The sequence below is a fragment of the Caretta caretta genome, chromosome 4, assembly GCF_965140235.1.
Source record: "Caretta caretta isolate rCarCar2 chromosome 4, rCarCar1.hap1, whole genome shotgun sequence".
In the NCBI taxonomy this organism is placed as follows: Eukaryota; Metazoa; Chordata; order Testudines; family Cheloniidae; genus Caretta; species Caretta caretta.
The window spans coordinates 32022215-32046753 of record NC_134209.1 but is presented as its reverse complement, the minus strand read 5'-3'; the positions used below and the strand labels follow the sequence as shown (position 1 = coordinate 32046753).

Here is a 24539-nt window from a genome sequence, read left to right as displayed (position 1 = left end):
AGGTGGAATAGAACAAATTGCTTCCAAGGGGATACATATTTATCTTCTCCGAGCCCTGGTACAGGGCCATAACCCCAAGGCTTCTAAGCTCAGTCCCTGCTGGGTCCCCTCTGCGAGCCAGGAGCTCCTTCTTAGCTCTCCCGATCTTTGGCAGCCCACCCCCTGAGCTCAGCCCTACCCATACTGAGCTATTCATAGTCCTGCTGCTCTTTCTAGCCAGCCAGGAACCTGGTGCTCTCTCTTGTAGCTCCAGGCAGCAACTGACTGACTCTGTCTCCGCTACTCCTGTTTATGTGGCCCTCCTGGCCACTGATTGGCCACTCCTGCAGCCCTTCTGATTCGCTGTTTCCCCTGCAGCCATACTCGGCCACTTGAAGGACTTCACTTCTGCTCCTCTCTGGGACTGAGTGAGGACCCTGAGGCCTCCAGCAGTGGGCTAAATCCACCCAGGCACAGTCCCTTAATTAATTAGCATTAATTAATCCACCCTTTTAACCATAATTAAATATTTTCTACTTTCTCACTGCCTGTTTAACATTAAACTCATCTTTCATTAACTCCTGCTTAAATGTCATACCAATAAGTATCAATACAGAAAGCATTTTCCAAAACATTAACATTTTGTCTAGAACACTTGTAAAAACCAGCTAGGATCAAAACATGCTTACAATGTGACCTGGGATTAAAGCCTAATTTATCTTCAACTTGCCTCTGAATTGTTTTATATCACTTTACTCATATTTTGCCAGGCATCACTTGATAATTGTCAAGTCTATTTTTAGGAAATAGATTTTTGGGCCTACTCACATGTCAACACATTTCCATATCTACACGGTCAAGCATTATCTTTATAGGCTACACTACCCAGCAGTTGTTCTTTATATTTATCCTTGTGTGAGGGCTGGTTCTACATTCAAAACCAATGGGGTTCCGTCTCAGCTGAGCTGTGCTACTACCCATTAAAAATTAACAACAAAAATTACAACCTTTAATTAATAGGCACAGGAGGAGCTCCTAATTCACTACAGAATTTCCACACTGCTTGTTCATCAAATTCAAAATAATTTAGCAACTACCTAATTAATTCCTAATTGACATCACTGGGCCATTACACCAACCTTTGGCTGTGTATCAATAGATATTGGCCTAAGGCCTATCAGGCTTTCAAAAACACGATGAGCCTATCTAATACAACTTTCCTTTTTAAAACAATGCAAACAAACACACTGGATTGTTCCTGTTACAGGGGTTGATCACTGTGAATTTGAATATCTTATTAAAGGAAGTAAAAGAGATCAGAATCTAGCATGACAATTTTAATTAGCCATTCAAAAAATAATTAAAACTTTTATCCAAATGAAAAGTAGAAGCTATATTCTATCCTGCCCTAGAGAATTTATAATATTCCATTATTTTTTTAAAGATCTGGCTATTGAGGAGAAACAAATATCTGCATTATGATACAATGCTACAACCGAAAACACTACATTTCTGATCCTACTAATGCGCACAAAATAAAAACTACCTATCTCTAACATCAGCATGTGGTAGTAGGATAACCCATGAGCCCTAATTATGTCACCGACATTTTACATTGTCTTCTCATTATTTGCAGTATTAAATAGCCACAGCACCACATCATTAAACTTTAAACCAAAAAATAAAAAGTGGACCTATTTACTCTTATTTTTCACACAGAAAGACTAAAATAATCAGTGCCATATCTTAACATAAATATGTGTACATCGTAAATTGATATATCTAATCCCTTCCAGTCAAAATATGTCTACATATAGCACATACAAAAAATCCCACTAAAAAAAAAAAAACAGAATGATTGTTCCTTATCTCATCTTTGCTTCTCTTGACAATCTTGGATTGTAAGCTCTTCAGGAGAGGGAACATGTCTAAACCAGCAGCTAGGTTTAGAGAACATCCTGTGAATTAACAATGCTAGAAACATTAAATCTAGTATATTATTATAAACTTTTAATAGCAGCTTTAAAAGATATTTAAGCCTTGGCAGCCTAAAAGACAATATATTTAATGGGGAACAGTTAATAGGGAGGTGCCACATAACCTCACCCAGCCCATTAAAAAAGTACCTTCTCTGATCTTCGTAAACAGTTTTTATACTGTACTTTCAAGAAGGATGACCACTACCTTAACTATGTTGATTTTGGCTTCTAGAGCTTGTCATGCCACCTCACGGGTGTCTACTAACTGTGACTAACTTATTAAGGATTTATGCACTACAGGGATCATAATCCTCATCATACTGTACCAGTTGGATCAGTGATCCATCAAGGCTGGTGTCCTACATTCTGCCAGTTACCAGTATATTTAGCACTTTATAATGGTGAAGCCCACTTCCCCCTTTACTCTACTAGCTAGCTAGCTAACATCATCAATGTTAAACATTATTACTGCTACATGTGGGGGAGAAGGGAGAAAATACTTCCTGACCCCTGCAGTAATCAGCCCATGCACTGAACCATGGAGTTTGATCCTTAGCTGCAGCAGGCAAGTGTTCTGAACATGAACAAAACAGCATAAATTATCTTATATGCTCCATTTCTGCACATAAAGGTTACTTCGGTTAGTTAACTGGAAGTGTTAAATTCTTTAAAAGTTTTTATTTAGAATATAGGGTCAAAGGACCAGATCCTCAGCTGGTATAAATTGGCACTGTTTCGCTGATTTAAACCTGCTACAGCAAGTTACACCAGCTGAGGATCTGATCAAAAATGGTCAAACTTGGTTGTTTAAAAGCAGCCGCTTGAATCCATATTTAGGTATCGAAACAAGAACTCTGATTTTCAGAGATGCTGAGCACCTGCAGCTTCAATTCAAGCACCTAGAAATGAATTTGGGTAGCTAAATTTAAATACCCAAGTCTGAACATTTTGGCATCAGTTTTTGACAGGTTCCATCTTACACTAATCAATAGGTTTCAGACTTCTGTATTAGACTGCGACTTATTTCCAGATTTAAATATTTGTGAAACTACACTCTGGTGGCTTTACATGAGTCCATTCTGTACATTTTTATTTAAAATTGCAGAACTTTTCCCCCCTTTTTTTTGTCTTTTAAGCAGGACTTTCATTGCAAAATTGATTAACATTCCCAGGCTTCTTCAATTTAAAAACATTACAAAATTATTGGGGCACTTCAATTTGTTATAAGCAGCTCAGTTTAGAGGTGATCATGATTCTGGTCACATGCAATGTATACAAGTAATTTAAAATCATGACAGAGCCTTAGATTTTTTTTAAAAGAAATTCAGATTAAAATAATCATTTTTCTGGGCATGCCTGGAGTCAGCTATTAAAAATAACTGGGCTACTTTATATTTTTAAGAGAGCTTTTATCTTCTATCCTTCATAAACAAGAAAACAAGGGATACCACACAGAAGAAGAACCAGTGCTTTTATTATGGAATTTGTTTTTCTAATGGAGGTTATATGAAAATCCATGGGGTATTTGTATTGCTCTGAATATGCTTTTTGCATGGTCTGAAAACAAGTTTACATAATGTTCCTTCAAGTGTATTTATGGGGTGGAATAGGGTAATAGTCCTTTTAGCACAATAGACTTGATCCTCCTCTCTTCTGCGGGGCTTGCTTCACTGTGAATTATGGGAGACAAGCTCTTGCACTTACTCGCACGTGAGTGTAGCCTGTTTTTCAAAGCTATGTATTGATCTGCACCACATATCTCATGCAGGATCAAGCCCCAAAGTTACCTGAGCTGTAAACATTAACTTATGTTTGAATAATTTTCCAGCATAATTTTCAGGTATAGAAAATGCCTATTTACAAATAAGCGTCTAAGGGCCTGATCCTGAAATGAGAGCTGCAAATGTGGACCTTAATACCTAACTAGCACCATAAGAGAATCAGCTGGGAGTAAGGAACTGCAAGCACAAAACCTTCTCCAGGATCTGGGTCCTAAAATCCAAATATGGCATTTAATACTGTTACTAAGAAATGTACATTGGAATATTGGAGACACAATGAGTACCGGTAGTTTTCCTGTTTGTTTTTGCCTTAAAAAGTAATTCTCCCCTGGTAATCAGACATATAAACCATTCTGACTATTCTTATTGCAACAAATATTCTATCTAGCTTCTACACAATAATTCTTCTTACAACATTCTGCTTGTCTGATGTCCTCAGTACTAGGCACCATATTAGAAATCAGTTATACACTATGGCTGGACTTCCTGTGATATGGAGCTAAAAATACCAAAAATACCCACTGCGTTCTCAATATTGGGAGCATAACAGGGTTGGGCCGACTCCTGGGCTCCCCCTTGTGGCCAAAGGGGCCTCTGTGGCACGCTGTTTTTCTTTCTGCTCTCGAAGCCCCCTTAACAACTGCACATGAGCTTCTCTCTGGTAAACACCAACCCTGCCTGGGGCCAGTTTAATAACAGAAATAGCTCTTAACGTTCCTCTGGGTCCCAAAATAAAGTCCATCACCACACAAAAATCATAGCTGGAGCTCTTTCTTTTTCTCACAGCCCGTCTTCCCTGCTCGTCCTAGCTGAAGATAAGCTTTTAGGCCCAAACTCCATCCAAGTTTCCATACTGGAGCCTTTTGATGTTTGGGCTTCTCTCATCTCCAACACCCTTGGTCTCTGGATCTTCACTGCAGGAGCCCCTCACACTGTCTGTAGTCTCTCTGCAGTTTTCTGAGGTTCTCCCCTTTATTGCAGCCTCCCACTGCTCTTTGTAGAACTATCATCTTGATCTCTGAGCCAGGAGTGACTCATTTTGTAATCAGGATTGGTTAGCTGCAGCCCTTCTGCCCTTAAGGGGTGGGTCACTTTGTAACAGGGAGACTGATCCCAAGAGAAACTTTTAGATTAGAGAGAGAGCATTACAGTGCAGGGAAATGCTCACAAGATAGTTTAATTTTGTTAAAAAATATGCTCGTTCAAATCATCCATGACTCATTGTGGTGCATACTCTATTATTTTGATGAGATGTAATTGAATCAGAAGTTCCACTTGCAAAATAATAAGGCACATTAATCAAATTCTCACTGAGGTACTACACAGCTAATGAATTCAACACAATCTCTACAATATCAGAATTCTAACATTTCGGATGATTCTAAGACGACATCTAAAAATTACAAACTATAGTAGTACTAGGGCCCTATTTGAAATATCAACTAATTTATGTTTCGCAAATTGCAGGTAATAATCTGTAATTTTTAAGAAGACCAATTCCTACTTGTAATATCTCTTCTCTTATAACTGTTAATTTGACTAGAACTCCAGGACCAGTGTAGTGGTCCCTCGCTCTCCAGTAGGTATGGAAGCCACACTGCCTCACTGTAGGGGCAATAGTCTTCGGGCTCGAGTGACCTGGGCAGGATCCGTCTAACAAAAGCAACCACAAAATAATAGTCCAGGCTCCTGTCCCCAACCCAGGGTGGGGCATGCCAATGTCGTCTTTAGCCGTCAGCCCACTCAGCTGGGGCTGACACCAATTAACAGTCTGAAGCCCCTGCCCTCCGGTGGGGCCGGGTTACCAGTAGGCTATCGCCTATGCCTGCAGGTCGAGGCAGCCAGCAAATATACATCATCTGTAGCTCTCGCCCTTTGGGCAGGGCAGAGCAGGGAGCAGGCTTCAGCCTAAGCTGGGGTTTAGGCAGCCAGCAAGCACACAGTCAATAGGCTCTAGCCCTTTTGGCATGGCAGAGAAGGGAGCAGGCTTTAGCCTGGACTTTGGGCTCAGGCAACCAGCAAACCCATACAGTCTCAGGGTTCAGGTAGGGGTGAGCGCTCACACAGTCTCGGGGACTCCAAAAGGGGTTGAGCACCCAGCAGGTAGTCTAGGGTGCTGACAGTGGTGTTCAGGGAGCACAGGTCTCCTGGCCTAAGGTGAGGAGTCTGCCACCCTGAGGTTTGTGGGGCAGGGTGATGCGGGCCTGCCCTACTCCACCATTTCCCAGCCCAGGGCCCTAGCAGTGACAGAGAGGTCTGCAACTGGGCCAGTGGGGATCCAGCAGCAACACACTGACCTAGAAGCGGTCAGCCCTGTACCCAGCCAGTCGTCAGCTGCCCCTGGGCTACTTTCTACCTCCCCAAGGTTTAGTACCTGGGTATGCACCAGTCCTCGGGCTCCTCTGGGTATACAGCCGACGGTAGTCCTGATAACCCCTCATCTTGGTCCGTCTCTGCCGGGGGGCAGGGTGTGGCAGAGCGTAGATTCAGCTCCTGGGAGCCGCAGCAGGCGTCCGTCTAGTCTGCTTGCTCCCACTCAACTGAGCAGCAGGGTCCTCCCTTTATACTTCCTTTCCCACCCCGGTCCTTCTGGCAAGGGGGGTGGGGCAGGTTTGGCTCCACCCACCAAGGGGAGTGCTGTGGTCCCTCACTCTCAAGTCTAGAGGGAGGCCACTCTGCCTTACTACACCGGCCAACAGAAATTCTGGAATTCTCTCAGCAGACCATTGTGACTCCCAGCTTCAAAACTCATAGCAGTCAAAGTCAGACTAGCAGCTGGTTTTTTCTTTTACTATTTAAGGCTGCAAAAACAGCAGTTTTTTGAGGATCGGAGTTTCCCTTTTCAGAATTTCAAATGAAGTTGACAATAACTTGACAATTTCACAAGAGAATAAATATGATCTTCTGGTTACTTTTAGTGAGTTTTAATGTACAGGAATTTAATCCAGTAAATCTAAGGAAAGAATAAAAGCATAATTGTTCTGATTTCTTAAAGTGTTAAAAGGTAAGGTTTGTTATTTTAACATTTAGAGTTAAGTAGATAGACCATCTTCAACCAACACCTAATCACAAGAGATGTCTTCCTATAACCACTTTGTAGCATTGTTAATCTGCTGTTTATATAGGAATCTGTCCTTGTTTACCCAGTTCAGCTCATCCTCCTGCCACGCAGTAGGATACTGCAAATAGGACATGTACTGCTGGTACTGCCATTCCATGTGCATGTCCTCTGGGTACTCTGCTTCCTATTGAGACACTGTGGAATAGCTACTCAGTCTTTCCCCATAGTACCGTGATGCCAATAGCATTAGCAGCATGTTAAGTGTCTTGCATGCATATTTCATCCAACTGCGTTGCAGAAAAACACCATGTAAACTCAGTTCAACCAATTTTATTGTTACTCGGTCAGATAGTGTGTCATGAACAGCTACAAAAACACAGCTCTACTTTTTCCAAGGAGTAAATCTCTTATGTATTATAGGCCTGATCCAAAGCCCTTCGAACTCAATGGCACTCTGTCCACTAACTTCAATCTGGTTTCAATTAAGTCATTTAGGCCCAGATTTGCCAAGGTATTTAGGTGTTGCTGTGCTCAGAATTGTAATGCCTAACTAATTTAGGAGCCTACTTTTTTTAAAGGATTTAGATACTTCAGAAGATTTTGTCTTTTGAAAATGAGACAGGCTCCTAAATCAGTCAGGCAATGCTGAGCGTAGCAACTCCTAAATGCCTTTAAAAATCTGGGCGTAAATGACTTAATTTCAAAGCTCAGTGAATGCTGAATTCCATGCTGTGAGGTGCCAGCACACATCAAGATTTCATTTATTCCTGTTACAACATGGCTCTGAAAACAATCTGAGTTGACTGTGGTTACAAGCATTAGTGTTCGTTATTTGCCGACCATCAACAGCTCTGGTCATTTGGAATTAATTCAGATTACACAGTTTTTAACTAAAAGTAAAAGAGAAGATCAAATTGTACATAATAAGAACAAGAAGTGAGAGAAGTTCATATTCTCTGTAGCTATATTAGTAAACATTAATTGAAAGTAAGTGTGACAAAGCGTTAAGCACCATGCTAAGACATATTCTAACATGCACACAGAACGGGCTCACTAATATCTGTGGTGGCCTTTTGGTGGCTCCGCAGTAAACACTAGTTATTTTAACCATCTGGAAAACCAAATGAATTTGTCCTTGATGCGGCGCAATTGGGATTCTTTTGCTTCTGTAAAAATTGCCTCAGTGTGATAATTGGCCATATGAAGTGATCCACAGTAAAAAGGCTTGATCTCCAAGTAATGACAGCATCCCAAATGATGTTAAGGAATCAGCAACTGAAGTGTAAAGAACATGATATCCTGCATGCCAGTTCCCAAAGGCAATTAGAACCATTAAGCTGCTAAATGCATAATCCTCTCCCTCCTCATCCCAATTAATTTTTAATACTTCTAAGTAAGTGCACTAGTTTTTTTCCTTTATGTTACAGTACATAAATAATATTCAAGTTGTAAATATCCAATATTTGTATGACTTACCAGAACGATGGTGATGCTGTTCTTCTAGGAATTCCAAATCAAGCATGAGGTCATCTTCATCCAACTCACAGGAACCCAAGTTATTCAGAACATCCTGTACATGAAAGCAAAGCAAGAGTTTAAAAAGATCAGCCTTTAACACTGAACCAGGGTACTGGGAGCTATCAAACCTAGGTGATACATCAATGGTTAGATTCAAAAATTAACAACAGGAAAGCTCTTTGAATTAATAGTCTCTGCAATACTGTGTACAACTTCAAACTACCTTCACTTTTAAGTTGTAGCAATGGTGAAACTGAATGAGAAATTAAGTACACTGCAGGATGACTGTGCCTGATGCTAGCTTTCCCCCCACCGCCTCTTGTGATAAGACACACATTCATACAACCATGGATGACCAGTTTTTGATACGCCTCCACATGCTATGTCCTTCCATATGCACCTTACTTTAATAGCCCTATTGACATCAGCAGGATTATTTGTGGAGAAAGGTGCTACTCAGCCTGAGTAAGGGATCAGAACCTGGCCCACAGACCGGATAAACACAATAGGCCAAATTCTGCTCTCATTTAAATCCAGAGGGCCAGATGATCTCACCTGCAATTAACAGAGCTATACCTGGAAGAAAAATACTAAAATCTGGACCCAGTTTAGCAGAATAAAAATTGGCCCTATGGCTGAACTGAGCTACAGAAAAATTAAATGAACTAATAAACTAAATAAAAATTTGCCACTTCCTTTTGGCACTCTTCTTACAGGATCATGAGTATTTATATTTACATCAAAATGTGACTATTGCTATCTGTAAAATTCTGATTTTGTTCTTGTAATATCTTCTCACAGGAATATCTTTTTTGTGTTTCAGCAAAACTAAAGGTGAAGCATAAAAAAACCAGAACAACAGTAGTTTTATCTCCAATTTAAATTAGGACTACTAATTCATGTTTTGATTTTCATACCAACAATCAATATATATTTATTGTCCTATTTATATAAGATACAAATATTGGGAAACTTACGATAAAAAAGGAATTCGGGCAGAACTTCACAATCTGGTAAATATTTTTGTGGGTGGGCAAAGACCAAGTGAGAAAGTCAGGATCTGGGATTTCGTTACATCATTTCCCTTAGTTATTGTTTTCTTTCAAGATTTTCATATTGATTTTTGTTGTATGTTTCAGCTGCAAGTTGATACTCAGGATTTGAGACACAACACTTTTGGAAGTCATCAAGGTGAAAACCAAATTCGGGAAGTAGGACATAATAGCGCAATCTGTTGGCATCATGCTTCTGCCCCCAACACCTATCTCCATGTAGTTCAACTAAAGAACCAGTTTCTGAGAAGACCAAAAGGACTGTGGATCGAGTCCTGAAAGGACATCTGCACCCATGTAAATCTTAAATGTACTGCCTAGAACGCCTCCAAAATGTGCCTCTACCATTTAGAAAGAGGCCAAGTGAACATGCTGGTGGTGTAGCCAGTGGATAGACAGACAATTCATATTCACTTGGGTGCACTCCAGTTAGAGGGGTACAGTTTGCGTTGTCTGGTATTCTGCTGTTCCCATACCCTATGTCAGCCAACTGTGGGATACTAAGGTTAGAGACAAACTGTTGAAATTAGCTACTCCCAGAAGCACCTGAAATGTTGCTTAAAAACATAGTGAATAATCTTGCATTTTGACTCTGTGTATTTAATCTTGCGTGTCATTATTTACAATGAGAAGTATATGGGGGAAAACAGATTGATTTGAAACAAGAAGAAGAGAAAAAAGGTGATCGAGGATACGTTCAACTCCAGGCACTGTTACATTCAGTATGACTAGGATAAAGCCAGACCATTCAGTTACTTGTTTAGTTGATAATATATTTTTCTAAATGAAGACAACATTTTTACAAGAAGTGCCATATTAGTGAATCTATGCCAGACAACATAATAGGCCCAATTCTACATTTCTTTTTTAATCCATGCTCAGACAAAACTCCCACTGAGGTCAACAGCAACGGTGCTAGTCTCTGAAGCACTGCAGTCCTGGGTCCAATGTATTTGCAATATGGGCCCAATTAAAGCCCATTGAAATCAATAGATAGACTCACTCGGACTTCAACAGGCTTTTTGGTTCAGGCCCTATTTTCCTTAGGAACGTCACATTGTTATTCTAGTACACCAGCTCATTCATCATAAGGCTCAATGTCATACAGTAGAGATCAATGTACTTTATAATAGACAGAGCAAAATAAATACAGAGAAACACATACACACAGAAGATTGGCCCAGGTACTTGATGACTTTCATGGCAAATCATTAGAGACACAATGTGCGTGAGGTAATATCTTTTATTGTACTAACCTCTCCTCGTAAAAGAGACATGCTTTTGAGCTTACACGGAGATCTTCTTCAGGTCTGGTAAATGTACTCAGTGTGTCACAGCTAAATACAAGGTGAAATAGATTGTTTAGCATAAGTAGTGAACACATATTTCAAGGGACCATTCAAGGTGAAGTGACCCATTCACTTCTCCAGTCATAATGGGGAAAGGGTGGGGGGGAAATCTGGGGGTGAGGGAGGTAGTATGTTATATCGACTGTTGCAATAAGCCATAGATCCAATGTATCTATTCAGTCCCTGTTTTTTAGTGTCTAGAAAAATTACGAATTTAAGCTTCCAGGATCATCTTTTGAAGATGTTATACATGTTTCCTTTGAGGATTAGAACAGAGGTCAGATTTAGAGTGATCTCTTTAAGAAAAGTGTTCATCCACAGGTGAAATGGGTTTTTTGTCTTATTTCTCTGTGTAGGTTCATTCGAGAGCATGGTGATTGTCTTGGGGCATTTAGTGCACTGGAGGAGGAACACCACAAGTTGTGATAGCATGTGTAGGACCCAGAGATCTTGAAAGATGTGTTGTGTGAGGTGTTGATCATTGTAGCCGTGGAAATACACCTACAGGTTTTGCATCTGTTGTTCTGGCAGGGCCTGGTGCCGCTTTGAATTTGTGTGTCCTGGCCTATGTGGAGCTTGCTTCTGATGATGAGCTTGAAGTTTTTGGGGGTTGTTTGAAGGCCAAAAGTGCAGGCTCAGGAAAGATTCCTTTCAGGATGGGTCCCCATCAAATATATGTTATAACTGTTTGATGATACTCTGTGTGGTTCCAGTGTGGGGTGATAGGTGACAATTAGGGGTATGTGGTTGGAGTGGGTTTGATACCACTGTTGAATCAGTTTTCAGAGTAACAGCCGTGTTAGTTGTATTCGCAAAAAGAAAAGGAGTACTTGTAGCACCTTAGAGACTAACCAATTTATTTGAGCATAAGCTTTCGTGAGCCACAGCTCACTTCATCGGATGCATAAAGTGGAAAATACAGTGAGGAGATTTATATACACACAGACCATGAAAAAATGTGTGTTTATCATACACATTGTAAGGAGAGTGATCACTTAAGATGAGCTTTATTACCAGCACGAGAGTGGGGTGGGAGGAGAGAAAACCTTTTGAAGTGATAATCAAGGTGGGCCATTTCTAGCACATTTCCAGGAGTTAACAAGAACATCTGAGGAACAGTTTGGGGGGGGGGGGGAATAAGCAAGGGGAAATAGTTTTACTTTGTATAGGTTTCAGAGTAGCAGCCGTGTTAGTCTGTATTCGCAAAAAGAAAAGGAGTACTTGTAGCACCTTAGAGACTAACCAATTTATTTGAGCATGAGCTTTCGTGAGCTACAGCTCACTCAAATAAATTGGTTAGTCTCTAAGGTGCTACAAGTACTCCTTTTCTTTTTGCGAATACAGACTAACACGGCTGCTACTCTGAAACCTGTCATTGTGAAGAGAGTGGTCACTTTGGATGGGCTATTACCAGCAGGAGAGTGAGTTTGTGGGGGTGGGGGGGGGGAGGGGGCGGAGGGTGAGAAAACCTGGATTTGTGCTGGAAATGGCCCAACTTGATGATCACTTTAGATAAGCTATTACCAGCAGGACAGTGGGGTGGGAGGGGGTATTGTTTCATGGTCTCTGTGTGTATATGAAGTCTACTGCAGTTTCCACGGTATGCATCCGATGAAGTGAGCTGTAGCTCACGAAAGCTCATGCTCAAATAGATTGGTTGGTCTCTGAGGTGCCACAAGTACTCCATTCAAAAACCAGTCGTAGAATACTTCAATCTCTCTGGTCACTCGATTTGTGACCTAAAAGTGACTATTCTTCAACAAAAAAACTTCAAAACCAGACTCCAACGAGAGACTGCTGAATTGGAATTAATTTGCAAATTGGATACAATTAACTTAGGTTTGAATAGAGACTGGGAATGGTTGAGTCATTATACAAAGTAAAAAGAAAAGGAGGACTTGTGGCCCCTTAGAGACTGGCCAATTTATTTGAGCATAAGCTTTCGTGAGCTACAGCCACAAGTACTCCTTTTCTTTTTGCGAATACAGACTAACACGGCTGTTACTCTGAAACCTATACAAAGTAAAACTATTTCCCCTTGCTTATTCCCCCCCCCAAACTGTTCCTCAGATGTTCTTGTTAACTCCTGGAAATGTGCTAGAAATGGCCCACCTTGATTATCACTTCAAAAGGTTTTCTCTCTTCCCACCCCACTCTCGTGCTGGTAATAAAGCTCATCTTAAGTGATCACTCTCCTTACAATGTGTATGATAAACACACATTTTTTCATGGTCTGTGTGTATATAAATCTCCTCACTGTATTTTCCACTTTATGCATCCGATGAAGTGAGCTGTGGCTCACGAAAGCTTATGCTCAAATAAATTGGTTAGTCTCTAAGGTGCTACAAGTACTCCTTTTCTTTTCACTATTGAATCAGGCTCTCTTGGGGTATTTGGGTGGCCTGTTCCATGATGCCATCTTTTTTTTCTGATGGAGGGTCCCTGTTTGGTGAAGGTGGCTTTAAGTTTGTTAAGGTGTGTATCCTGGACTTTCTCCTCTGAACATGTTCTGGGGTATCTGAATGCCTGCTGTAGATAACAGATTTCTTCTTGGTGTGTTTGGGGTGGTTACTAGATCTGTGAAGGTAGGTGTGATGATCAGTGGGTTTCTTGTATATAGCCATCTGCAGGGTTTCATTGTTTAAGCTGATTGTGGTGTCCAGGGAGTTGATGCTAATGTGGGAATAGTGCAGAGAGAGTTTAAAGGAAGGGTGGTGGTTGCTGAAGTTGTGGTGGAAATCTATGAGAGAGTTTAGGTCATCTGTCCAGAGGATGAAAATATCATCATTTTATCTCAGGTATATCATTGGTTTCATGGTGCATTTGTCCAGAAATTCTTCTTCAAGGAGGCCCTTGGAGAGATTGGCATGTTGGGGAGCCATCCTAGTGTCTGTGGCTGTTCCCATGGTTTGTTGTTGCACATAAAATTATTATGGGTGAGGTTGAAATAGACGAGTTTGGCAATGTGTTTGGGGTGGGTATCTGAGGGTTGTCCATTATCTTGTAACTTCTTGCCACCTGCAGCAATGCCATAGTTGTGACGGATGTTGGTGTACAGGGAAGTGACAATGATAATGTTGAGGGAGAATGACAATATTGTGGCGTTTCTGGAGGAAGTCTGTTGCGTCCTGGAGGAAGCTGGCCCTTTGTCCGGTGAGTGGTTTGAGGATAGTTTCTCTGAGTCCTAGTATTCCTTCAGTAAGAGTGCTGTGGCCAGATATGATAGGTTTACCATAATTATTTCACTCTTTATGTTACTTCTAATCATTTCACAGTACTCTTTCTCCACATATATTGCTCCTCTCATTCCCAGCACAAGACAAGATCCTTAAATGCAAATCAGTCCTTTAAACTCAATTAGGCATTATCTTCTAGAAACATGGTATCTGTAGTACAAGGACTTCTGCCTCCCTTTCCTTATAGTGGTCTGTAGCGGGGCGGTCACCCCGCTCCAGTGTGGAAGGGGTTAAAAACAGTCCTAGGAAAGGGCGGCCCTGGGGAGCCAATTAGGAGTGGGCTTGAGGCAGGAATGGAAGTATAAGAAGGCCTAAGGGAGGAGCTGGGTCACAGTCTCTCTCCAGCCTTGGAGGGAGAAGGACTTAGCTGCCTAGGAATAGGGTATTTGAAGCAGAGCAGGGCTGGGGAAAGGCAAGAGGAGCAAGAGAGCTCGTGCCTGGCAACTCCCCAGACTGAGGCCTTGATAAAGGCCTATGCAGGTACTGGGGCTGGGAGGTGCAGCCCGGGAATAGGCAGAAGCATCTGGTCCAACCCCCTTGCCGATGATGAGTGGCCACTACAGACTGCAGTTTGCCCCAGTGAGAAGGGGCTAGATGACGACCGGCAGTAGCCACTGAGGCAAGGTGGAGGGGGTTCCCCTGAGAGGGAAGACCGAGAGAGTTTGGGTAATGCTGGGGCAGAACCCCAAGGTAAGGGGCACCGGGGTCCGGGAGGGACATGGGGGGGGGCCTGAGGCAGATGAGACACTGGCCAGCAGAGGGCGCTCCAAGGCTGGAAAAGAGCTAATTCCCAGACGACCAGCAGGAGGCGCCGCACCAGTGAGTCTTCGACCCTGTCACATGGTCCTTCGCAGCAGCCGCAATTATCAGCCTACTTCATCGGCTGAGAGCAGAAGCTAATTGTTAATGCTGTACCTACATTTACAGATCCCAGGGGTTTAAAGTGACAACAGAGGAGTATGGAAACCTTCACCTAATTAAGAATAGGTATTGTACAGAAGGAAAATAAATATCATGCAACCATTACAATTACCTGAAACAGAAGAACATCTTGTTCCCTTTACCTGAATGTTAAGCTGCTGGTACGTCTGCCTCATAATTACTATTTATTTTCCTCGTGCTGACAAATGTAGAATTTGCTACATGAGTTTTGTGCTATGGAGTGCCAAGCATAAAAATAAAAATAATGAAAAAGCTGTTACATGGATTTACTGTACTATGTTACCGGACACTAATGTGGACGTAAACTCACTCCGAGCCCAAGAACTGTATTGTTACAAACCAGAAAATACTAGCCTAAAAAAACCTTGCACACTATGAAATTGAAAGAAAAAAGGAGGAAATATTGCAGCTGATCACAAAACACACATCGCTTGATGCCAGACATTGTTAACACATTTAAATAGTTGTTGGAACTCATTAAAAATTGGAGACTGAAAATCCCACTGGAGCAGGGGTGGGCAAACTTTTTGGCCCTAGCACCACATCGCGTACAGAAATTGTATGGAGGGCCAGGTAGGGAAGGCTGGGGGAGGCTATGCCTCCCCAAACAGTGAGGCGTGGCTTGGCCCCCACCCCCATTCCAGCCCCCCAGAACTCCCACCCCCATTCAACTCCCCCTGCTTCCCACCCCTGACTACCCCCAGGACTCCTGCTCCCTACCCCTTGACCGCCCCCCTGCATCCTCCCCGCCCCATCCAACCCTCCCTGCTCTCCCCGCCCTACGTTACCTGTGGGGTGGGGGAAAGAGGGGCTCAGTCCTTTCCCTGTGCATTTCCCCTGCTCGTTTGGCTGCTTTCCCTGGCAGTCGAGCAGGGCTCGCTCTCTGTCTGGGCTTGGCTGCTGGGGACAGGGGCCAAGCATGCCGGAGGTGGAGTGGGGCCCTGGTTTGCTCTTCCCCAGTCCCCAGCAGAAGGGCCCAGGCTCCTTAACCACCCCCCCGCAACCTCCCCTTCTCCTCGCCTCCCCCCCAGAACTCCCGCTGACCGCACTGCCCTGGATGCCCAGGTCTGGCTGCGCTACAGCCGTGCTGCCTGGCCGGAGCTGCATTCACACTGCCAAGGTGCTGGGGGAACTGTGACTGCGAGGGAGGCAGGGAGGGGCCAGGGACTAGCCTCCATCCCGCTCACCACGCTGCTGGGGAGTTGGGCTGCCTCCTCTGCAAGCCTTTCCTGACCCCGCTCCCTGGCAGGAGCTCGGGGGCCAGAGGGTAGGGTCCTGCAGGACGGATGTGGCCCGCGGGCTGTAGTTTGCCCCCCTCTGCACAAGAGGTATGTAGACATCTTGCAACACCGAAATACATTTTAACATCTTTTCCTTATGGACACTTGTGAAAATTTTACCCCTGGACCTTTCAGAAATTCCAGGATCACAGACTGGTATGACAAAAATATTAAAACTTGGCTGTCTATCACTATTATTATTTGCATTGCACGAGGGGCACCAATCAAAGATTAGGACCAATTGTGCAAAGTTCTACACAGACACACAATGAAAAGGGAACCTAAATAGAAGTGGGCTAAAGTTCTTTTAGATACCATAGTTTGAACATTTTTATCAAAAATGATATTGAAGTACCCTGTAGCATATCTGCAAGATACAGTGATTCAGTACTGTTCACACACAATGTTTTTTTAAAATGTTGTAGTAACAAACTTTAAAAGACTACAAGAACAATCCATGCAGTTCTTAAAAAGCATCTTAAAGTATTTAATGACAAAAGCTGGTTAATATACTGCATATGTTAAAAGGAAAAAACCAAACAACTACAATGTATGAACTTGAATAAGCAGCCCAGAATGCATTCGACAAACATCTTAAATCACATAAAATGAGAACACAAAACTCAATAATCCCCTAGCCCAAAGACAGCAGCTAATCTGTTGGTATCCGCAGCAAATATGTTGAGATGGCATTAATACATCCTAAGTATAAAATAAAACATGTGAAATTGCAGCCAGATTCTGTTTCAGACTTTAAAAATGCCCATGCTCCATTTATGGGGGTACCTAGTGAATATATACTATGTGCTAACCTCACATCTCAAAGAGACATTCTGCAGTATCATGGTTTTACTAACGTAATTATATAAAGCCAAAGTCATGCATAATGGAAAATGGAGCACAGAATCATCATAGTTTATGGCTGAGGAGTATATCAAAGTAAATGCAACACTAAAAGAGTGAACTTTTACAAAACAAATATTCATAACCGCAGTAAGTATATCTGATTATAGACATTAAATTGGGACATTTAGAACCTAAATCAACTGGGGGCATTTAATTTGCACTGGTTTTACACAATCATGCTAAACAAGAGTTCTTACGTGCAGTGTTGTCAGAGCCGCGTCAGTCCCAGGAAGGGACTAGAAAGACAATGTGGGAGAGGTAATATATTTATTGGATTAACTTTTGCTGGTGAAAGAGACAAGCTTTTGAGTTTACGCAGAGTTCTTCTTCAGATCTCTCTCACCAACAGAAGTTGGTCCAATACAAGATATTACCTCAACCATCTTGTCTCTCTAAGAGTTTGTGTAAAACTTCGGTCACAGAGACCCCCTTGGGACCGTTACCTGATGTGCTGAAACTACCTCTGAGCCCGTTTTCCCTGCCACTGTGGGACTCCAGAACCCTGTCTTGTTGAGCCAGACACGCTAGTTTGCAACAACACAGACCCAGGTCTGGTCCACGCTCCCAAAACTTCAGGCTTTAACTGAAAACCACTCAGCAGGTTACCTATCTCCAGCACCCAGTCACCCAGTTCCCAATGGGATCCAAAACCCAAATAAATCCATTTTACTCTGTATAAAGCTTATAGAGGGTAAACTCATGCATTGTCCGCCCTCTATAACACTGATAGAGAGATATGCACAGTTGTTTGCTCCCACAGGTATTAATCGCTTACTTGGGTTAATTAATAAACAAAAGTGATGTTATTAAGTATAAAAAGTAGGATTTAAGTGGTTTCAAGTAATAACCAACAGAACAAAGTAAGTTACCAAGCAAAATAAAAAAAAACATGCAAGTCTAAGCCTAATACATTTAAGAAACTGAATACAGGTAAATCTCACCCTCAGAGATGTTCCAATACTCTTCTTTCACAGACTAGACTCCTTCTTAGTCTGGGCCCAATCCTTTCCCCGGTACAGTTCTTGTTAGTTCCAGCTCAGGTGGTAACTAGGGGATTTCTCATGACTGGCAGCATTTTTGTTCTGTTCCACCCCCGTTATATCTTTGGCACATTTGGTACATTCATACAATTAGGATGAACACACTCAGTAGATCAAAAGCTTTGTAATGATACCTTACAAGAGACCTTTTGCATGAAGCATATTCCAGTTACATTATATTCACACTCATTAGCATATTTCCATAAAATATATGGAATGCAACGTCACAGAGTTCTTATAGCATTTGTAGGAACTTCAGGCCTTGCCTGTATTTATAAACATGACCTACTGAGAGAAAGTCTTTTGAAGCTTAGCTAGGGTCCAGATCAACACCCTGTAGAAAATGAGACTGCAAACTCCCACAAGGGTCTCCTTGCAGATCCTTCTGTGAGGGACATGGACTCCTCACTCAAAGGATTTGTACGCCAGAAACAGTGTCTCAGGGGATCCATCTGCATGAAGGCCTTCTGTGATAGTTTCTGAACCCCTAAATCTTCTCTAGTGCTAATCAATCCCCCACTGATCACTGCATATCACCAAGTGCTGATCTAACCACCACAGAAACAACTACTGCAAGTACATGTTGCAAGCAGTTCTCCACTCAAAACTCATCCTATTCATCCTAGTCATCACGAATGACATACAAACACACACACACACACACACACTCCCCAACCAGCCTGTGGTGGAGAAACAATGAACTAGAACTGTAGTAGTAAAGAATGAGGAGTACCACCCAGGTAAAAGCAGCATGACACAGGCAAGCCACTACCTTGGCTCCAATAAAAAAGGAGTAACGCTCCCATGCAGCTTCTCCCACCTCTTGCACTGGAGCTCAAGGTAAGAGCTCAAGGTATTGCTTTGGGAGATAGTGAGCACCTGTGGGACTGTAGAGCTCCACAGCATCATAGGGTTAGGCTGAACTCCAAGATGGGGAGCTTCTTCATTTACATTCCAATCACGTTAACTTGTTTGCTTCTCTGTTATCATCACAGACCTTTGAGGAAAAACTCTTGCTGATAATATTTTTTTCCAGCCAGTCATTTCACAAGAATGTAAAATCGGACACAAGAGCATACCCAACAGGGCAGATAACATGTAAGCACATCAGTAACGTTCCCAGTGCCACCCTACAGGCATTTTTGATAAAGGTTGGGAAGGGAAATAGACACACAGTGAGGAGAAGTGACTTGCCCAAGGTAACACAGCAGGTCTGCACCTGAGCATTGAATGGAAGCCTGCTATCCTGATTTCTACTCCTGCACCATATCCATTAGATTATGCTACCTTGAGAACTCCCTTTTTTGGTGCAGGGAACAGAAGTTCTAGATTTATTTATTATTTTTTTTAAACTTTAAGATTTTTTAACCTTCCCCATCATGGTCAATTATGTCCCAGGAGAGGAATAACACTAGTTAAAAAAAAAAAAAAACACGCAAAAGAGGCCTTAACTGTACTTTAATTCAATCCTGTGTTTCAATGCTTTGTTACGTTAAGAAAAAGAAATGAAACCTCTCACCAATGTTCTAGGGAAATGCTGATTGTCTATTAATGCTGACGTATAATTTATTTATTCCAGAAGGCCTAATCATTTTGTGCAGAGACAAGCTCTCCAACAAAAAAAGTTTAATAAAATTCTCCACTGACTTTTGATCTCAGAAGCTTAAAAAGAACTTTCCTACTTCCATGTCTCTGTTTTGCATTTGAATTTTCCCTCCTTCTTCAGTTAGAATGGGGCTAAAATTAATAAGTGCTTTAGTTTATCAACTTCAGTTTATCTCTAGCCATTCCTTATGCCAGACCATCTGTTTCTCCGTAACAGTACCAATAATTTCAGCACAGCTCTGGGCATACTGTTGGTTCAGTAATTACTGCAGTGAGACACCCAATAGCAAGCCAATCACTGAAGTCTACATTCAGTCCTCATTTGGGTAGAACTCACATTTGACCCAGCAATACTGGATTTGGAAGGCTGTAGGCTGGGATTTTCAAACTCATTACTATTTTAGGACTAAGGACTTGTCTACACTGTGCCACACTCTGGACTACAGGGGTGTGAACTGCAGAACCACGCCAAAGTGGTGCAACCTAAGTGCCCCGTGGATACAAAAAGTTACTTGGGTATATGTCTACACTGCAATTAAAAATCCGTGGCTAGCCCATGCCAGCTGACTCAGGCTTGCAGGGCTTAGGCTGTGGGGCTGTTTAACCGCAGTGTAGTCTTCCATTGTTGGCATGGGTTGGAGCCTGGGCTCTAGGACCCTGCAAGGTGGGAGGGTCCCAGAGCTCGGGCTACAGCCCAAGCCGGAATGTCTACATCTCAATTAAACGCCATGCAGCTCAAGCCACATGAGCCTGAGACAGCTGGCACAGGCCAGCCACGGATGTCTAACTACAGTGTAGACATACCCTTAGTCTGCATTAATGTAGTCCTCTTTCAAAGAGTATGAGGCATCCACATGAGGCAGTTAGATCGCAAGACTTTGGTGCACGATGCAGTTCACACTCTCACAGTCCACACTGTGGCACAGTATAGACATGGCCGCGATTACAGTAGTATCTGAGCACCTCACAACGTTTAATGTATTTATCCTCGTGACAGTCCGATGGTGTATGCAGGTATTACCATCCCTATTTTACAAATGGGGAACTGAGGCACAGAGAAGTGAAGTGACTTGTCCAAGGTCACACAGGAAGTCTGTGGCATAACAGGGAATTCAACTCAGGTCTCCCAGTCTGATGCCCTAACCAGTGGGCATTCCTTCCTCTCCTAAGGGAGTTTTACTCTTCAGTGGGAGAACAGGTATACCAACCCTGAGCACTTCAGAAAACCTGTCTATATTTTTATCTCTTTTGTCATGTCCTACAAAAATAGTGTCTCTAACCATCTTTAACAATGTTCTTAGTAATGTAGCCAGAGCAGGGAGGAAGGCAGAGTGTCCATATTACTTAGTAGGTAGCTAAGGAAGGAGACATACATGTGCATGGACCTATTCAGTCACTCTTCTGCTTGTGTCTCCTGAGAAAGATCTAGGTATTTGCTGTCTAGGTATTTTGGTGGAGGGGTTCATGTTCTGTAATTTAATTATTTACAGACGTGTCACTTCTGGTAACTTTAAAAAGTTTCTCTGACAGTTTCTTACTTATGGATGTTAGATTAGGTATTTTGTTTCTAGCTCTAACAGGATACACTGGTATAGTTATTTAGGCAAATGGATAGCCAATAATTTAAAATAATGGTGTATTAGTATTTTGGATAAAATGGCCCCCATACATGCCTCAGTTCAGACTACTTCTCAACAATCACCTTAACGTACATAATCAGAATGGAGTATACATTCAAAAAATATTTCTAGGGGTATGTCTACACTACGAAATTAGGTCGAATTTATAGAAATCGTTTTTTTAGAAATCGGTTTTATATATTCGAGTGTGTGTGTCCCCACAGAAAATGCTCTAAGTGCATTAAGTGCATTAACTTGGCGGAGTGCTTCCACAGTACCGAGGCAAGCGTTGACTTCCGGAGTGTTGCACTGTGGTGAGCTATCCCACAGTTCCCGCAGTCTCCGGAAATGAGATTCAAAAGTTCGCGGTTCTTTTCCTGTCTACCTGGCCATGCATCTGAGTTGAGAGTGCTGTCCAGAGCGGTCACAATAGAGCACTCTGGGATAGCTCCCGGAGGCCAATACCGTCGAATTGTGTCCACAGTACCCCAAATTCGACCTGGCAAGGCCGATTTAAGCGCTAATCCACTTGTCAGGGGTGGAGTAAGGAAATCGATTTTAAGAGCCCTTTAAGTCGAAAAAAAGGGCTTCATCGTGTGGACGGGTGCAGGTTTACATCAATTTAACGTTGCTAAATTCGACCTAAGTCCTAGTGTAGACCAGGGCTAAGTATCTGAAGGCCTTGCCTATTCATTTGGAACTATTTTTGTTATTATTGAAAATTCTGTACAACAAGAGAAATTATCCAACTGTCCTTTTTTCATCCTATTGATAGAGGTCACATCCAAAGTTCTTTGACTTCAACAGGTTTTAGATCAGGTCCAGACTTCTTAAACTAAGAAATATTAGCTAAAGATGGTTTCATTCTAGCAAGGGCTACATGCAGTGATTTTTGAAGACAGCTGAGTATTGGACAAGTGGCTTTCTGCAGCCAGTAGGTTTTTTGAAAGCTTTGGCCAAGTTACTTAATACAGTGTGTTTTCTCAAATGTTTTTGCCAGATGACATTAAGGTAATACAGGGCTTAAAGCCAAACACAATTCTAAAACAAAGATTACAAGCTTTTCGGGACAAGGCCTGTCTTATTAGAAAGTGATTGTACAGTGCCTAGCACAAAGGAGCCATCTCTGATTAAAGCCATTAAGCATTCCTGAATTACAAATGATAAATAATTCCTTCTGTAGAGAAGCACTCTGAACCCATCAATTACTGACCCCGTTTCCAATTTACACATTTTATTATGGACATACAAAAGTCGCTATTATTATAATTGCACTCATTTAAAATTAATATTTTATTTATAGATGATAAACACAGCCCACGTATAAGTGCACAAATATTCATCAAACATATTAATGTAATAATCCTATTTAATTCCCAAATAACCAGTGAACTAAATAAAACCACACACAAAATCAAGTCAACATAATTTACAAACTCAGGCAGAATGAAGCAATTTAGGGCTGGATATCCACAAATAGTACTGTATATGAGACTCAGATTTGCACTTCACTTTAGTAGACCAATCTGAAAATTATAAAAATTCCAAATGAAACTATTACTTTGTTACAATTTTATCTTCAATCTGAGTTTCGTAGACTTCATACTCCTAAAACAACATGGTTAAAAGCATACAATGATGTCCTAATGGTGGCGGACACAGATTCTCTGTCTTTATTGGTGTCTTTGGCATTTCTAGAAGCATTCAGCAATGCAGCTAAGTGCAGTCCATTCTGATTGCTTTTCAGCTGGTTACTTTCTTTCATATTAGTGCTGGTGTCTACGGGGAGATTTAGGTCTGATCAATTTTGTTCTCAAAACAAGTGGGCTTTGTTCTGTTACCGTTGCATGTGTGTGTGTTGTGTGAATGTATGCACACACACACGCACACACACACACACAGAGCTGTTGGACCTGTCATCCTTCAGTATGATCCAAGGTTCTTTTATGTAGATGACATAGATTGCCATCTAATTATAGCAATACCATAACAGTCTTGACTATTGCTTGGGTGATATTAAGCATTTCAATAGCAAGCAATTTAATGAAGCAACATCCATTTAAGAGCTGAAGTTTAACAACTTTTTCATAGAGATCTGCTGCGCATCACTCTGCTTCTGACAGTTAACTCTGGTTATATGTTAATATGACTTTACCATCCTGGAACATGAAGACCTGGGTTATAACATTACATTTTGATTTATTTATTTTTTTTGTAAGCATTTTGCATATGTAATCAATAAGGCTTCTGTGTATTATCGACATAATACTGTCAGATTGAGACCTTTGCTCGATAAAAAGATAATGGAGAGGTAAATTCATACTTTGTTCTAAAATCAATTTTTGCATTTCTTTGTTTTTGTTTCTTCCATTAAGAGACTGCTGCTGATAGAACACTCATTGCTGTCAGAGGTCTTACTGAATCTGGATTATCTGATCACATTGATATCCTTTTGAAATCTCTTGTTTGATTTCAAGCAAAATACTTTATTCTTCAGAAATCAAAACTCCCACAGACATCCATGGGACTCTGAAGCACATCAGGAATGATGTGATTGAGACTATAGGACCAGGTTTTCAAAGGTCTTTAAGCATCTACTGGGATTTTCAAAAGTGCCTCAGTGAGTTGGGTGCCTGAATCCCATTGATTTCAACGGTAGGAAAATTTCCTGGACTTTAACAAGTCTTAGGAGCCTAACTGCCTAATTTCCTTTTGAAAATGGGACTTGGACCCATTCTAAAATTTTCCCTTAGCTCAGAAATATTTGACATATACGTAGCTACCCAGAGTATCTTTCCAGTTATTTTTCTTGGGTTCTTGTTTCTAGTCATTTTCTGCACACAGATTCCCCAATATACATTGGAGATTCTAGGCTTTTCTGTTTATGGCCTTTGATTATGGAATTGGCTTCTCACATTCAGAAAAATTACTGACTCAGTTACTGAAAGTAAAAAAAATTACAGACTGAATGCTGGCACTAAACAAAGAGTATTGTATTATATTATTACTATAAAATTCAGCTTGTGGATATTAATTGTAAAATAAATTATCAATGCAAATGACACAAACCAGGGCAAGAGCTGAAGCACAGCTTTCTGTCTGTGCTGGGGGAAAATGTGGAGGATACTATTTGGGGATAAAATTTTCAAGGGTTGGGAGAAGACTCTCTGGAGAGAGTAAATGGGTTCTTGT

At 41.6% G+C, this 24539-nt stretch overlaps 1 protein-coding gene across 7 annotated transcripts in view; it reads right to left on the bottom strand.

Annotated features, from left to right (window-relative positions):
- CCSER1 (coiled-coil serine rich protein 1) overlaps nucleotides 1–24539 on the bottom strand; it is a 1092378-nt gene that overhangs the window by 879525 nt on the left and 188314 nt on the right. For all 7 annotated transcript variants that reach the window (XM_048846959.2, XM_075127522.1, XM_075127524.1 and 4 more), the window contains exon 4: nucleotides 8277–8370. In XM_048846959.2, coding sequence (XP_048702916.2) covers nucleotides 8277–8370 — 94 coding nt within the window. The remainder of the gene's footprint in view (nucleotides 1–8276; nucleotides 8371–24539) is intronic.